The 16,944-nt window shown below is 38.0% G+C and overlaps 1 protein-coding gene across 2 annotated transcripts in view; it reads right to left on the bottom strand.

Moving 5' to 3' along the window:
* Window positions 1–10,119, bottom strand: part of USP38 (ubiquitin specific peptidase 38) — a 19,069-nt gene extending 8,950 nt beyond the window's left edge. Inside the window, exons 1-7 of one of the 2 annotated variants that reach the window (XM_009290321.2) lie at window positions 10,048–10,119; window positions 9,691–9,764; window positions 6,704–6,862; window positions 5,383–5,576; window positions 4,730–4,823; window positions 3,777–3,883; window positions 1,305–2,655 (exon numbers count right to left, since the gene is read on the bottom strand). In XM_009290321.2, the coding sequence (XP_009288596.1) occupies window positions 1,305–2,655; window positions 3,777–3,883; window positions 4,730–4,823; window positions 5,383–5,576; window positions 6,704–6,862; window positions 9,691–9,732 (1,947 nt within the window). In that variant the 5' untranslated portion in view covers window positions 9,733–9,764; window positions 10,048–10,119. Of the gene's footprint in view, window positions 1–1,304; window positions 2,656–3,776; window positions 3,884–4,729; window positions 4,824–5,382; window positions 5,577–6,703; window positions 6,863–9,475; window positions 9,495–9,690; window positions 9,765–10,047 lie in introns of those variants that run through there. The other variant, XM_009290322.2, reaches the window with a different exon arrangement.
* Between the last annotated feature and the right edge of the window lie 6,825 nt (window positions 10,120–16,944).

Here is a 16,944-nt window from a genome sequence, read left to right as displayed (position 1 = left end):
TACTTAAAGGGGGCTTATAAGAAAGATGGCGGCAAACTTTTTAGCAGGGCCTGTTGCGACAGGACAAGGGGGAATGGCTTTAAAGTAAAGGGGGGTAGATTTAGACTAGATATAAAGAAGAAATTTTTGACGCTGAGGATGGTGAAACACTGGAACAGGTTGTCCAAAGAGGCAGTAGATGCCCCATCCTTGGAAACATTCAAGCTCAGGTTGGATGGGCCTCTGAGCAACCTGATCTATTTGAGAATGTCCCTGCTTATTGCCCGGGGGTTGGACTAGATGACCTTTAAGCGTCCCTTCCAACCCAAACTATTCTATGATTCTATGATCCAACACTGCTGCTAAAGAAGCCGTGTTTTGTGCTACCCTATACAGTCAAGAGGAAAGGTGGCATAGAAACAGAGATGGCTAGGACACAAATGCTTTAACCACACAGTCTGAAAATAGCAGCAGAGTTGCAATTTAAACTCTCGGTTCTCTTGTTTATGTTTGTAAAATACCTGGAGCTATTATAACAGATTTTCCACAGTGACATTTAGCTTGTTCTTTTCTAATTTGAATTTACCTAGTTTTTCTAATTTGAGTAGGCCTAGAACTCTTACAGGAACAGCTTAACCCAATCAAAGAGCAAACAGTAAAACACACTTTTACTGCTACACCATCCAAACACAGCAGCAATGCGCAAAGCAAACCATATCGAAATGTGGAGAACAGTGGGTTTTTTGTAACAGCAATCAAACAGGCGACTACAGCTAGGTGAAGTTCTTGGAGCACAGAGAATGTGCGGCTGGCAGTGCTGGTCCCACAGAGGGAGGCAGAATAGGCAGCGAAGGGAAAGCGGAATCTAGTCACTAGCATCTGGTCTTCATTTTAGTGGGTCTAGCATTTGGGTAAGCACAGTTGTATAAATAAAACTTCACTCCAAATGAAAATGCACTAGTAAGAACATTGCTAAGAAGTTTTTAAGTATTCTTTAGCTACTCTCGTAATTTATTAAAGGCAATGAAAATTAGAACTGTTCGAAAAGCCTCTCCTGCATAGAATTACAAGTGGTTAAACAACCTATGCGAGCATCTCAACTGAAAATTTAAACTGAAATGAGTTTAAGCCATTTTCCTTGACGCTTTCCATCCAATGGTGACAACCTTACTATGAAACCTGTCTAGCAACATCAAGATGGAAGTGAGATTGGTGATTTGTAAGGTTAATACACCAGAATATTTAAAAGCTAACTTTTTCTTTCTTTTAGACTGTCTCTCGTGAGTTTTAAGGAGACCGCTCTTCATATACAATTTCCATCTTACCTGCAAGTACAGTTTGTTATCTTTCGTAATTGCATCCATGAGGTCTTTTTGTAGGGGAGGGTCTCCATTTACCCAGAGTCCATTTGCCGAATTGGTGTTGAAGCCACAGGTGCTATTTTGTTTTTTGTAAAACAGAACATAAGCAGTGTCCTTTGGAAATCTACTGGTAATTTTCTGGACTGACTGAAATGAGGTAAATGTCACTCTGCTGTCATTGAACAGAAACCATTCTCTTGGCATCTCAGTGTCCAGCTCATTTTCTACAACAGTACAAGGACTCTCCTCTGTCAATAACTTATCCTGAGGAGAAACTAAAGAAAGAGCTGTAGACTGGTGGCAGAGTCCTGAAGGCCCTGACCCAGTAACATTTCTAGCATATGAATAATAATGTCCACTTTCAGAGGATACACCAGAATGCACCACCACAGAGCTTAACACGTATGGCACCAACTGTGGGCAGGTCACTTCATCAGCACCCGAGGGCTTCAGTTTTTTAGCAAGATTTTCTCCAATATCAGAAATCTCAACACCAACAGACCAACCTCCCGAAACTACAGCTAGAGAGGATGTTGCTCTTTTGACTGGCAGTTCCAAAACAAGTGGCAGAGACACATTGTCCAAGATTTTGCGCCTTATATGACACTTTGGATCATATGAAAATCTCAAAAGAGTGAGAATGAGGTATTCGGGTTCCTCAATGATTTGCATAGTTTTCTCAGCATTCTGTAGAGAGGCACACTTCTCACAATAATACTTATTGTCTCCACTGAGGATCTCAGGTGCCAGAAAATAATTCAATAAGTCTGTAACTGACAGGGTGTTTTTACCTACTAGCCTCTGAGACATATCTCTATTATCTTGAACTTTGTTGAGTTCAGAATTTGTGGTATTCTCAGAGTTTGGCTCAGTAGAAAAATCTTTTATGGTTCCTTCATTCATTATTGTGTCACATCCACCATTTACTTCCAAATTATTGAGCAGTGTTTCTCCAGCAGGACTAGTTGCTAAAGTATTAGTTTGCACCACGCAGTCATCTTTCACTTCAGAACGTTCCACACATTTTGGGCCAACGTTCTCCAAGGAAGTTGGAGGACAGAAAGCCAGAGAGAGATCTGTGAAAGCTTCTTCCTTTTGAGACATACTTTTGCAGTTCAAACAGCATATAGTAGTCTTCAATTTTCCTCCAAACATCTTCTCTATCAGAGTTCTTTCTTCACTTCCCATACAAGGTGCTTCAGCAAATACCTGTGCTTTATGGACAGCTTCTTGTTTCTGGGACTCTTCATTCATTATACTTTCAGAAGTCTTTGTTGAAGACAATGCTTTCAAGGTTCTCTCCTCTTCATGCAGCCTGAAGACAAAGAAAAATAAATCCAAGTAGCTGTGCTATTTTCCAAACAAATATTGCTGCACCATTTCAGACTTTTTTCCAGTTATGCTTAAAAATATAGATGGTTAAGTGGCTAGAAGTGTCTTACATTAAAAAAAGCTATCTTTTTTTTTTTTTTTTTTTTTTTTAACACACAAAAAGCAAAACATAGGGGTCAGTACTATCCAAAACAGAGTATGAGAAGCATAAATGCATTTAATGTGGGTTTCATTACATATAACAGAACACAACAGATATACTGAGAGAACTGGCAAGTATTAAAAAACCTAACAAACAACTTTTTTATTATTTACCATTACATTATCTTAATAAATCAGTTCTCCCGTTGACTGGTTCTGTATGTCAGATTTTGTAAGAGAACAAGTAGCTATTTATCTAGTGCTAGACTATTTCCAAAGAAAAGAAAAGGTCAGGATTTTGTAGCCAAGAAAGTTAAGAAACTACAGCAAGAAAAACCAAACCAAAAAAGAAACCCAAGGGGGGGGTGGGTGGGGAAGAGAGCACTATTTCACTATTGAGATAAACTTCTCCAGAAATGGCATGTGTCATAAAGCAATATTACTTAAGCCACATCTCAGCAAGCCAAAATTAAAGAGGGCTACTAATAAATTTAGGTATTTTTATTTTATCTGTGCCACAGTTAATTTGCTTGTTTATTAAACTGGTTATAAATGCATGTACATCTCTTCAAGACTTATCTGACCTGTATGGAATATAGCTGCGTCCACCAACATGAAATTCCAGATGCATGACTAAACTGCTTTCAGCAACCACATTAATTTTACAACGGGACCGTGACTCTAACATAACACCCAAGTTTAGATTTGTAAAAATGGAACATTACTACCACTGTTATCTGCTTTAAATGATGTGGATACAAGATGGTATCCAGACTTTTCCACAGATTAAACCCATGAAAAGTGTTTCACAGACCATACAGAAAACCAGAGACAGCCAGGAATGAGGCCCAAAATTCCTGGTCCCCACTCATGCAGTGGAACTGTTGCATGACTGCTCCTAAGAGTTCAACATTATGTGCTAAGACTGTAGATTCATTCCCATTAATGGCACAATAACTGTACCTGTCTAGCAGGAATCTGAGATATTCTGAGCAATCCTGCTGGGATCGAGGGGTGAACCATGGTGGTCTGGAAGCCTCAAAGAAAATTCTAGGAGCATATGCCTCCCTCTGTTCACGTAAGAGAGGGACAGACAAGGTTACATAAGAACTACTTAAAAAATTGGTTATATTATTTTATATTGACCACTGAACTTTGGACTACATTATTTTAGAGGAACTGTATGAAACACATGGCACACAAACATTTAAACCACTTAATCATAGGAAGAGAGCCATTAATTTTGTAGTAATCACTTCTAGTACAAAGATAGAAGTAGTGGATCCTGCAGGCAAATATTAAATGTGTAGTAAGTATAAACCAGATGTTATGCATAATAGCAGTTACTGTTCTTGCTGGCAAGCTTAAAAAAAAGCTTTCTTTCTTCAGAACACCACCAGTATTTCATAAGTACCAATTTATTTTTAAGGTGATCCAGCTTCATCCCCTTCACAATAAGTTTATTGTTATTAATCAAAGAACAAAAGTGTCTTATGTCTTTCTAGCACTAGCAAAATATTCTAAACATTTAACAAAGTTCACTTTAGAATTTGAACTACAATAAAGTTTAGTGTAAAAGTCACTGCAGAAAGTCACAGTTTACCCTAGAAAGTTAAAGTCAGCTTGTATATCAAGTCAGGTCTTATTTGGATTTTTTCATTTTGGCTTCTCAAAGAAAACCTGTTACTACCCATTTATAAAAACACCACAATACCAAGATGTTCCACTTATGAAATATAGCTTTCTCTAAGTCCATCCACACCATCTGAACATTTGGAGGCAGACTCATTCCCCTACAAATCTATCATATTTATACTTTTAATATACTCAAGAGCACTCCCATAGCATCATGTTTGTTCCTAAATTTTGGTATATAGATCCAAGCTTAAAAAACAGCATATGAAAAACTGACATACCTGGGTATGAGCCAAAAATGCAAAAAGATGCTGTAATTTTCTCATTAGTGAATTACACCCATTTAGATTCAGAGATAAAACATGTCTTCTGAAACTGAAAAAAAAAAAAAAAAGGGGAGACATTAGTTTCCTTGCTAGATTTCTAACAACAATGCACTTATCATTCCAGCTCAGATAATTACTTCAATTTGAAAGAAAGCAAAACATGTAACACTTCCCTTCAATACCTGGATTCTGCTCTAGTGCAGATGCAAAACTACTGTACAGTAGGAACTAACACTGCAAAAAACCTATTTCTTTAAACATTTAAATGTGTAAGAACAGGCTATAGACAGACAAATTTTTTTTTCAATAGCTTCCAGCTAATAATAAAAGCATCACCGTAAACTTTTACAATACTGAAGGAAGCAAGGACAGTGAGGAAAAAGGGACTTGTCTTTTGACACTGGACAGAAGGATCAGGATTTTTAATGGCTAAAATTGCAGTTTCAGAGCTGGACTTTAACAAAGCAATCGGTAACTGAGTGCAAAGAAACCCACTCAGCTCTAGCAAGCTGAGAGATCCCAGGACATGTTAATATTCTGTGAAAGGCAAGAATGCAACAACTGCAATAGTTAATTTGCAATGAAAAGAGCTGTTAAAAAGGACTTACTCTGTAGCCATAAAAAGTGCCTGAATAACACTGTTCATGTAGCAAGTATTTCCTAGATTAATTAGACCTGTCTTCCCAGTCTCAGATTTTCCAGAAAGTCTAGATAAACAAGATGGCAAAGAACTGGATTGAGAAGTCCAGGCACTCTGACTGAGAATCAACTTAATCTTGTCTTCAGTGGGTTTGGGCATATCCTACAAGAGAAACATTTAACACACTTAATAGGTTTTTGTATTTGTTTTTATAATAGGTCCTGCCATTCAGCAGTCTTCTATCTTCACTTGCTCCCGTACTCTCCTTCAGGATCTTGCTATCCCTGACAGCCTAGAAGATACAACCCCCCCCAAGCCCCCTCCTTCAAAGCTTTCTTTACTCAACTCTCAAATTGCAGGAATAAGGGGCTGGTGGTAACCTTTGACCTGCATATTCACAGAATCCTTTTCTGCCACCAGAAACTACCTCTCAAATTTCAAGCTTTAATAGACCCCTAAAGCATCCTGTATTCTGCCAGAAATACATTCCTGCTCTGTCAAATCAAAATGTAAGAATGAAAGAATAAAGTCTAGAATACCTGGAATTAAATTGATAGGGGCTTTTTAAGCATCAAAACATTTAACTGCAATACTACTGCTATAAAATCAAGGCAGTAACCCGAGTGGGTAATTCCCGAGTGGGGTTTTTTTGTTTTGTGGGGTTTTTTCAATTTTATTTTATTTGTTTTGGGGGTTGTTTTTGTGGTTTTTTTAAATTTACTTTTTATTTTAAGTGCATTATGCACCTAAATATTTATCTAAAAGCACCAAATTTTGCTTTGAAACAGCATAGGCCAGCATCCTTTACCCACAGAGGCATGCAATACTGACTGCAGTATTAAGATGCAGTGCTTAATAATGGTGTTTTGGAGCTAGCCAAAGATTAACACCATGCCAAGTACTCCTCAGAACCTACTTCTCTTCAATACTATCAGTACTCTGAACTTACAGTTGAAGAGTTACAGTTTCTAGCTTGGGCTGAAATGAAATGCCTAGAATAAACCTCACAAAAGTATATTAATAGTTACATGACGCTTAAGAAATTAGACTGTACTTTTAATAAAGGATCTCATTTCAGGCTTTTCTTAAAGCCTGCTATAATCATATCATGGACACTCAGGACAATTTTTCTAGCATATTCCAAACACAGTCAGAATTGACATTAGGTTATGTGGTTAGCTTTTTTCTCCTAGCGGAAGTTCTAAAGAATTTAGATATATGGGATTATAGCTTTCATATTTGGGAAAACAACACAAAAACATTTCACCCTCTTAACACTCCTAACATACCTTAACAGCTTCCAGAATGGGTTCATAGAGCTCTGGAAATCCTGAATAATGATACATCATACAGTGTATCAACTCAGTCAACTGCATCAGAAAGGCTGTACTGGAAGGTAAGCCATCTCTTTTGAAGGAGTGAACCAAACTGACCACATGTGGGACAATCTGAATGGGAAAACAAGCAAACAAAAAAGGGTGTTAATTGCATTTTTCCAGTTTTTTTGTTCTACAAACAACTTTACACATGCCAAATGACAGGGGACCTTTTGTTCTTAAATCAGAAGTGGTTGAGAAACAATGACTTGAAAAACATGCATTATTCTTTACTCATGACAATTTTCAAACAGCACAGTTAATTATTCAATGCTCTCTTTAGCTCACATATCAAGTTTTGGAACTTTAGGAACTTAGAAAATGCATGTTAAGATTTTAAACGGTCAAGTGTCCAAAGTACTCACCTTAAGGATATTAACAGCAAACATTTTGCTTTTGTGCCACCACTAACAGTGAAGTATCCTGTTCTAATTTCACGGATATAGTTTTAAAAACAAACCTCTCGATTTTCCTTAAACAGAATCTAATGCTTGAGATCTGAAGCCAATGAATGCATTCATGCTATTTCAGTTTACAAGACAGAAACTGGCTCACAGCTCCACCTAGTGAGGGAGCTAGGCTCAATAAACCAAGACAGTAATTTACTATGAGCTAAAAAAGCTTACCACAGATGTGGTAACCTGTTTGCGAATTAGTTATTTTAAATTGGGTATAAATCAGAAATGTTTACTCCACCTCCTTCCCCTTCTTCAGTGCAGCTCTGTCTGTATTTTTAAATGCAGAAGACTTTTTTTCTATCAGTCTTAAAACATCAAGTAGAAAGTTATTTCAATGCAGTCCCAAAGACTAGGGACTTCTCACGGTGAACCAAAATATTTTAGTCACCTCTGTCAGTTTCCAAGTGATCAAAATGGATTAACTGTGAAAGAAGTGGATGGAATCACTTCTCATCACAAATTAGCTTACAAATTGTTTGGTAGTAAAGACATGAAATACAGAACAGAAATTATAAGAGTATCAATTTTAGGAAAGAATACCAATTACAAGAATTAATATACTTCAAAACAACAAAGTAAAAGGGGCCAGGTGCAGAATACTCATTTGCAACTTTCTCAAGTATCAGTTGTTCTCTAAGCATAAGGAATATTTTTACATCTTGAAGAAACAAACCCTACTCTTTTGGTAAGCAAGATATCCACTGTTTAAAAAGAAAAACACCAAGATTAAGTGTTCGATGTGCTACAGAGCCAATAGTGAAAGCTGCAATGAAAAGTTTCCCTCTTTCACTTTATAAATGTGGGTACATAGCAATGAGAAAGTAACTATTGAGCTCCAAAGAATGAGATTTGTATAAAGTAGATCTGAGATATGATAATTTTGCACAGACAAAGCACATGGGAAGAATAGAAAAAGTACAGGTTCTCAGCTTTCAAATTGAGAGCTAAATTCTTACTTACAGCATGCTGCATAATACTGAAAGTTACACTTTGAATACATACAGAAGTATAATTTCTGGCTTCAGGTTGAATTAAAATTTCATATGTCAGTAGATTTTAGAATTCCATAGCACACATCATGGTAAGTTCTACATCATAAGTGCAAGACAGTTTTTCTTCTATAAAAAACCCAAATCATTTATACTAATGATGCTCAAGCATAGGGAAAGGGAATGTTAACTCAAATGCATCGCAAAATAAATTCATTTATATTTATCAAATGTGCATTTAACCATTTTACGTTCAGACCATTTATTATAAAAAAGTAAACAAGTAGTTTAAGTGCAGGAAAATATTATAGGATACTAAATGACAGCAGCAGCTCAAAAATTATAGTGAAGAAGGTTGTTTAAAATGGAGGGAAAATAGTCACAATGAAGTCCTGAAGACAGATGTTTATGCAGTACTGCATGCAGCCTATGGTAGAAATTTCCCTTGTTAAAGCAAACGCCTATTTCTAGAATAAGTCTTCTCATATTTTACATTTTTCTCATGAATGTTTTGTCTCTCTCAGGAACAAAGAAGAAAAACAAGACAGTAAATATAGGAAATATTTATGTTTTGAGCATATTCAAGGCTACTTGGCTCTTTCATTTGTGACTCAACTTTCTATCCTAGGCCAAGATTAGGGCAGAGGAGGGAGGAGAGAGAAACTTCAGAATTCCATCATTAGAAAACAGTGTAACAGGCATAAGGCAATTAACCTGACACTAATCAAAGTGTCTGTGATCCCTTCAGGCCTAAAAGCCTTGGGGACAGCTTAGAGAAACAGTGTGCCAGGCTGTTACTACGGTCTGAAAGACCCATATTTCACCTAAAGGTTAAGCTAAACACTGAGTATGGGAACAGGGAAGGCACTGTACGTTTTGCTGTACTAATACAAACAGTCATCGTACCCTAGTATCTACCACTGTAACTGGTGAACTGCATTTTGAAGAGTGGCCGTTAAAAATAGTATCCTTCAGTTTGCCCATATGTACGTTGAAACATAGACAGCACAGCTTTCTTAAAGTGAAGTACGACTTGGTCTCATGCACATATCCAGGGTGACTAGGTTATACATAGCAGATAATTGGTTATCTGTTCTCCCCAAATAGTTGTGCTTAAAAGTTTACTTGTAGCCCAACTTTATCAGTAGACTTCACACCACGTAAAATGGATTTCCAGAAGTATATGGTCAAAGATAGAATGCGGTGCCCAGATACTACTGCCAGAAATACGTACATACCAGGCAGAACAATGCTCGTTTCCAGTTACAGATTAAGTGGTTGAACCTGGAAATTAGAAAGCCTAGTGGTCTGTGAACCACAGAAATCTGATTCTGGAACCTTGAAACAAAGAGGAAATTCAAGCGCATCAATTCTGTTACTCTTCAGACCCATGTTAGAAATCACACGTGAATGACATTTCAAAGAATTGAAAACCATTTATTTAGTAACTTACCAAATGAAAAGCTTCTGGAGAATGCTGAAAACTAAGTAACATGTGGGAAAGGACAGCAAGGGCACCAGGCCTCACTAGAGGAAACCAAAGTCGATTAAAGACCTAAAAAAACCCACATTTATTTCAGTAAATCTAGAAAGTGAAATTTCAGTAAAAATGTAAACAGATCTCCAAATCCACAACCATTTGAAACAGACAGAATCATTACATGCAACTGAAAGCTATAGATACATTTACATCATCTTTGCAGAATAATAAGATAATATCTGTTGCAATACAAAAGATGCTACGCAATTGCATAGCTATTACAAATTCCTCTCCCTCTCCTTCAATTTTGAATGTTCTTTTCCAACATACCAATTCAATCTTAAGCAGAGTGACATCAATGAGGATGGTAAATTTCTGGACTGCGGCCAGGCCTTTCAGCAGTGCAATCACCCATGTTTCCACATGCTGAGCCAGAGGCCAGGACAACCAGTCAATCATTCTGAAAGATTAATTAAAAATAAAACAAAACAAAAAAACCAATATGCCACTAATTTTTATCTCAACAAAAAGATTCTCTATATTACCAACATAGTTACACACTTGCAGAGAGACTCACAACAAGTAATGCAGAATGTTAGGCAAGTAGTAAAATAATTTTGATTATATCTCAAGTCATTTAACTCTGTAATTAATAATGATCTATTTAATACATTAAAAGTAAATACAATTCCCCCCCAAAATACGTAAGCATATAAAATTAAATATTGTGTATATTTTGTTACTTGTTATTTAACAGTATGAACCTGGTTTTATAGACATTAAGCTAACATTTTTATTTTGTGGCAAAAACTTACTATTGAAGGCGAAAGAGTGCCTGTACCTGGGAACCTCCCCTCCTGTGCCTTTTAGCCCAAACCAGACCAAAACCGACTATTAAGTTCAAATTTGAGAAGGAAGCTTCTTCAACTTGGAACTACATTCCTGGAAGCCAACTCAAATACTCTCAGTTAAAAAGGTAAAATCTGGTAATTTTAAATACATTGCAGCAGGTGTTAAGGATCTTATAATTGCTATCAGCAGCCTGGGGTCTACACATGCCCCGAAAGGAAGAATTTCACTACAGCTAAGAAAAAGGAAAAGTGAAGGGACTTTCTCTGTCTAGAAAATATAGTGAAATATCAGCAACGGAAGATAGGGGTATTCTACCCTTCTAAATTAATAGACATTTTACACTGATGATACTTAAGGCAGACAGGCAGATTAGTTGAAGCAGTTCTAAGACATATCTAAGATATCTAGGAGGATATCGTAAGGCAGTACCAGCTAAAACATGAAATTTAGGCTTTTTGAGCCTAAAAATTCTGAGCCTAAATTCTGAGTTTTTACTTTGCAATATTTTGGGTTTTCTTTAATTGTCCGCAAGATCCCCTTCTTCAAACCAGTTGAGGCACCACTAATTAAGTGGAAGGAAAAATTTTTCAGCATGAGGGTGGTCAGACCTTGAAACAAATTATACAGTAAGGCCAAGGCACCTCCACCCTTGCAGAAAGCTCTTGGCTCAATTGGACAAGGCCCTGAGCAACAATCTCTGACTTCAAAGCTGGCCCCGGTTTGAGCAGGCCTGGACCAGATGACTTCCAAAGGCTTCACTCAATCTACGTAACGCTATGCTTCTATTCTATACTACAATGAAAACAGGAACTTAGAAGTGTATTTCTTTACCTCTTTTCTGAAAAAGCTCCTCATAAAAATTAATTATTTTAAGAGGCTAAATTCTAGCACAGAACTGAACAGGTTACAAGTAACCAGTCTAATAAACAGTCACTATCACTACGAATAGGCATAGTCAGTGATTATCAATCTGAAGCAAAACTATCAGCCCCTGTGTTCTTCCTGGAGATTAAAAGAACTCCAAACAGACTGAAATCAGGGTTTCAGTCCTCAGATTCCAAACTAGAAAGAAACCCACGGTCTTTAGCAACACCAGACATGCATTCTGGGCATGCTGTATTACCATAAACAACCTAAAATATAATTTGGATCTGAAAAATGTATAGTACACACATTCTAAAATTTATGTATCTTAGAATTATGTACTATCCGCACATATAACATTCAGAAGTTTCTCTAAAATAAGGAATCATTAGGACTGCCTTTTTAACAATCAAGCACAGATCTTACTGGGTTTCTTCCATGTTACTACAAAAAAAAATTGGAAAAAAACATGGCAACATCATAATCATCACTGAGTTTACACAAAGCTCTCATTTCCTCAAGATGTTAAATTCAAACATGTTTATTCTGAGCACCCTTTCCATATACTTTCTAAAACGGGGAATTAAAAAAGTAGGCCAAAACTACTTTTGCTTGCAAAGAATTAACCTTAACCTAAAAATAAGCCCCAAACCTCATAGTCCTATCATCTTCAAATCTCCCCCCGCCCACCACCAGTTTGTAGGCTTGATATTTTTCAGCAGTGGCACAAACACCTGCACAGTGAATTTAAGCCTCATGACAATATATTTGGTTTTCTTAATTAACTTTTTAGACAAGTAAAGAATATTCTGTAGAGCCCTACATTAGGACCACTGATCTAAAGTATCTGATCACCATCTTTATACTATGTGTACTTTCAACCACACTGACTCACAAACTCCAAATGAAAAACAGTGCCTTGGGGGGGGGGAGGCGGACTGGGGCTCCCTATGTTCCATCCCATTGTGCTGGTTATATGATGGGCCACCCTCTGCCGTCTCTAGTCAGCATAATTAACTACTAAACTATTCAACATTGTTACTAATAGAACAACGACTATCATTTCAGTATGATTAACCTTGTAAAGAGAAGCCTCATTCTCTGTATAACTGATAAAGACAGAATTCCCATCCTTAAAAATCTGTTTCTGCTCTTAAAAGCAAAGTCAATGCTCTTAACAGCAGAAACAAAAGCCAGAAGAGGAAACAGAGTAAACTTGCAAACATGCTTGAGACTGTCCTAAAAAGCATCAAATCTGAGATCTGGTAGGTGAAGATTAGACATTTTGGTTACTAAATCCTCTCTACATTGCATTTACTTGGCTCCTGCTCTGTTGCAATAAATGACTGCATTTTTAATACAAAGGCAGATATTAATATGGGACATGATGATCATGAATAAAAGCACAGAGGATGTTTTTTGTGTTTGACCAGATTAAGAGAACCTTAAAGGCCTCAAGAGGACCTTCTGCCTCATATCACCCTGAAATGAGCAGGTCTGCTATCCATACATGTGCCTAACAAGGACAGTATTTCTGGTATCTCTGGATAGAAAAAAATTTATCTGTGCAACCTCAGACAGTAACTTCTCTCACAAAAATATCTTCTTAGCCACATCAGACAAAGAATCTGGCAGCTCAGGTGCAAATCCCTCAGATTAGAAAAAAACAAAACAACAATAGAAGATCCTCAGACTACCAGGCACTCCCCAAAAAAATTCACCATCTTTTACAATATTTTACATTTTTACCAACAGGGCAAGGGGCCTGGTCACATCTGGAGTTTTTCTTCACAAAACTTTCAGTTTCTCTTAACAAAGATACTTGGGTTAAAGTGCAAACAAGCATTATATGTGTCAGGATACTGAGTATATAGGCAGTCAACTTCCTCTGAGACCTCTGAAGTAGACCCTTAAAGTAGTCATATATCCCAGAAGATATTCAACAATTTTCTGCTCTTCCTCACTGATGCTTCAGGTAAGGTTTCATGAGACAGCTGAGCCAATTAAGAACAGCCCAATGATGCCAAAAAAGCAAGCACCCTTTCTTATACAAACCTGTGCCTAATATAACTCCCCACTGAACAGATTTAATTTATTAGTCTTCTAATTACAGATTATTTACTAATCTGTGTTCAACTTCAGACAGACTCCAGGGTGTCACGAAAGTTATCCTTAGGAAGTGAGCAACAAGGTCTCTAATTTGCAGTCACCAAAGCTCTGCTGACTCTCATCAGGAGACCTTGTGCCTGGAGTTCTGCATCTCCTGGGAATGATGCAAGCCTGATGACAACATTGTCATTTGGTGCTCCAGACATTCCAGCTGCATTATCCTCTTTACAATTACTCCTCTGGGCCAGAAGCGAGTAATTACCGCAAAGGGTTGCCAGAGGTAGAAAAAGAAACTAGATACAGTGTTGACATGACAGTATCTACAAACAAAAATAACAAGGAGTACCTAAAAAGTTAGTTCCATGGAACAGAACTAGAAGCTCTTAAAATCAAGTATTACTTTAAAGAATGAACAAGGCAAGTAAGATTGCACTGCCCTTTCAAAAACAAGAGGAAAAAACCCACCACACGACTAGTATTAAGAAAGAGCACTTATTTGATAATAACAGCTCCTATTGTACTCAAGGCTCAGCACTGCATTACTTCCCTAAGCAGAGGCATACAGAGAAGCCATTCTAGAGCTACAGCTATACGATCACATTGTGTTGAAGCAGGTAATACAACATAAATGTTAAAATTACACTAGCATGAAAATTAATCACCAGCACATTACTGGCAAGTTATTAGCATGCACATATCCTTCTGAATTTCCCAGCTTCGAATTTTAGACTGGGCACACAGCTTTGTTAAAATCTGTTCAGTCAAGCAGATTCTTTTGAAGTCCCTAAACAGTATGTCTTACCCCAAGTTACAATATTAATGCTGTTCCTTCTCATTAATTATGTTTTCAAATGAAATATGGCTTCTCAATTTAATGTAAATATGAGGAATATTTTCAGTGTGAAAAAACCTCAGTATTTCACCAAGATATGTAAGTGCTACACTACATGAATGCGTATTACACTACACTCAAATGGATGTAGTTAAAAAATAATATAGCAGACATTAAATTCTTTTAGTTGAAAGACTTTAAAAGAAGTTTTTTTTTTTAATTATACACGTTTCTAACAGCCTCCTGTTTAACTGCTTTACTCATTTTTCTACCCTTCAGTGCTCAATTAACAGCTTCTTCCATAGGCTTTAAGAAAAATAATTCGAGGTCTTCATCTTTTTCTGACTGTCATCTTTCTGCATCACTGTTATTCACATATCTGAAGATACTAACCAAGACTGCAGTCTGAAACACAGTCTGTTAACAGTGCTACTAATCTCAATGTTTACTCATGTTTAGATTAGCGACAAGAAGCATAATATGCAATTGTTTTCACATCATTCCTAGTCTTCTATTATTCAAAGAACATCCAAAAAACCTCTGGAGGCTTGAGCGAAGATGCAAATAGAGGCTGTCCCCTGTGATTCCTACTAAAAAGTCATGAAGATATCTAAGCAGAAAAAAACCTCAAAACTACACAGTAAAACTCTTTTCTAACCATCTCCTCTCTTCAGAGGAGGAAATGATGGGTAAGACAATCATGTGAGCGCCACTCTGCTTCTTGGAAAAGCAGAGGTTGATCTTCTGAAAAGAAGGCCTTGTTTCTCAGCTTGATTGTAAACCCCATGAAGTTTCCTATTTATGCCATCTCCCATAAGGTGGGAGACCTAAACATAAGATGTCATCTAAAAGGAACACAGCTGGCTTCCTCTTCATTTCTATTTAACCCTCTTCATCCACCATAGCAAAGCATGAGAAAGAAGCCACATTAGCAATGAAGGCAGGAACCTTACACTGAAACCATGCCAGTAACATCCATAGCATCATAAATATTATTACCCTAACATGCTAAACAGGGTAACTTAGAAAATAATTTTAAAAGGGGTTTTTTATTTTTTTTTTTAAATGGATCCTAAGTGACAACTTCAAAAAAGGCAAGAATAAGAAAAACAGACTTTTCCCCCCTTTACAATGAAATACAGTACCTGCACAGAGCTTGAGTCATACTTGCATCTTTCACATTTGGATCTGTAGTAAGGCTCCTGATAAGTACTGTAATCATCTGTAATGGTATGTGCTGCACGAGACTTGCCAGTGCAACAGAAGGTTCGAATGAAGTATCTGTAATAGTTTAACATGACATAATGTAAGAAACTAAAAAGAAAACCCCACAGCAAAAAATAGGTTTTACTTTCTATTCTACAACTTCACTATAGTTGTAAAGTTTTGAGACAATGAGTCCATCCTACATCTAACATTCTATCATCACAAACCAAAACAAAATTAAAAAGTTTTAATGGATTAAGGACAATGAATAGCGCTGAATTACAAACTCGTTTTGTTCATCTAATATCCGCACAAGAAAGTGACAATCTGCCGACTTCCTCCACCCTCAACGGAACCGCGAAGTGTTTGGGTTTTTTTCTTAAAAAGTACCACCATACAATTGTTTATCATACTTGATGTTAAGCCTAGGGATCCAATGCAGCTGATATTTCCCACGTCCTATCCCAACAACCGTCTGTTAACCATACCAGTTATGGCAAAATATAAAGTTACAATGTTTCCCAGGTGCCTCAACAGCAAAGGCACTTTCCAATGCGAGCTAATACAGTACTTCATAGATTTCTAACGTCAGAAAGGACCTATTTACAATCGCATCTACATTACTCAGGCAGTGAATCCTTCCTACGATACCCAAGTTTTTATATATTCCTTACATACATCCCAGTTTTGCAGACTAAACAGTTCCAAGATCTAAGGTATCCCCCTCTGGAGAGAGCAAGGAGGGAGAGTATAGCTTTTGATACCGCGAGTTATAGTTTTTCCTAACGGGACACCCAAAACTCTGTTCCGGTATATGATTTAAAGCATTGCAACAGGAGTTTTTCCAAAACCCATGCTGCTGTGCAGCTAAATAAATCACCATTTCCCCTCTAGCTTTTCTTTGGGTGGGGCGGGGACGGCGTTGCTTTCTCGACGGCCAAAAAGTTGCATTTTGGTATCCGGGCGAGGAAGCGACGGTTCCAAGGCAAGCGTCGGCCGAGCGCCCGAGGCTGGCGGTAGGCCTTCCCCTCTCTCTTGGCACCCCTGCCGCTCTCCTCGAGCGCCCGCGTTGCTCTGCACCCCTCCCGCCTCCCGCCTCCCCCCCGGCCGCGCTCCCCGGCGGGCGGCGCTCACCGGCGGCGGAGATGACGGCGAAGAGCTCCTGCAGGGAGGGCAGCAGCGTGTCGGGCTCGGCCTTCCAGACGCTCCGCAGCAGCCCGCTGACCTGCGTCACCTGCGAGACGTAGAGGCGCAGCTCGGCCTCCCGGCTGCCCTGGCTCTGGAAGTGGGCGATGCTGCGCACCAGCTGCTGGCAGAAGGCGAGCGAGAGCTTCCTGCCGCGGGGCAGGCACTGCGGGGAGTCG

The sequence above is a fragment of the Aptenodytes forsteri genome, unplaced genomic scaffold, assembly GCF_000699145.1.
Source record: "Aptenodytes forsteri isolate BGI_AS27 unplaced genomic scaffold, ASM69914v1 Scaffold125, whole genome shotgun sequence".
In the NCBI taxonomy this organism is placed as follows: Eukaryota; Metazoa; Chordata; class Aves; order Sphenisciformes; family Spheniscidae; genus Aptenodytes; species Aptenodytes forsteri.
Note: the sequence above shows the minus strand (reverse complement) of the source record. Positions and strands in the feature narration are given on the sequence as shown.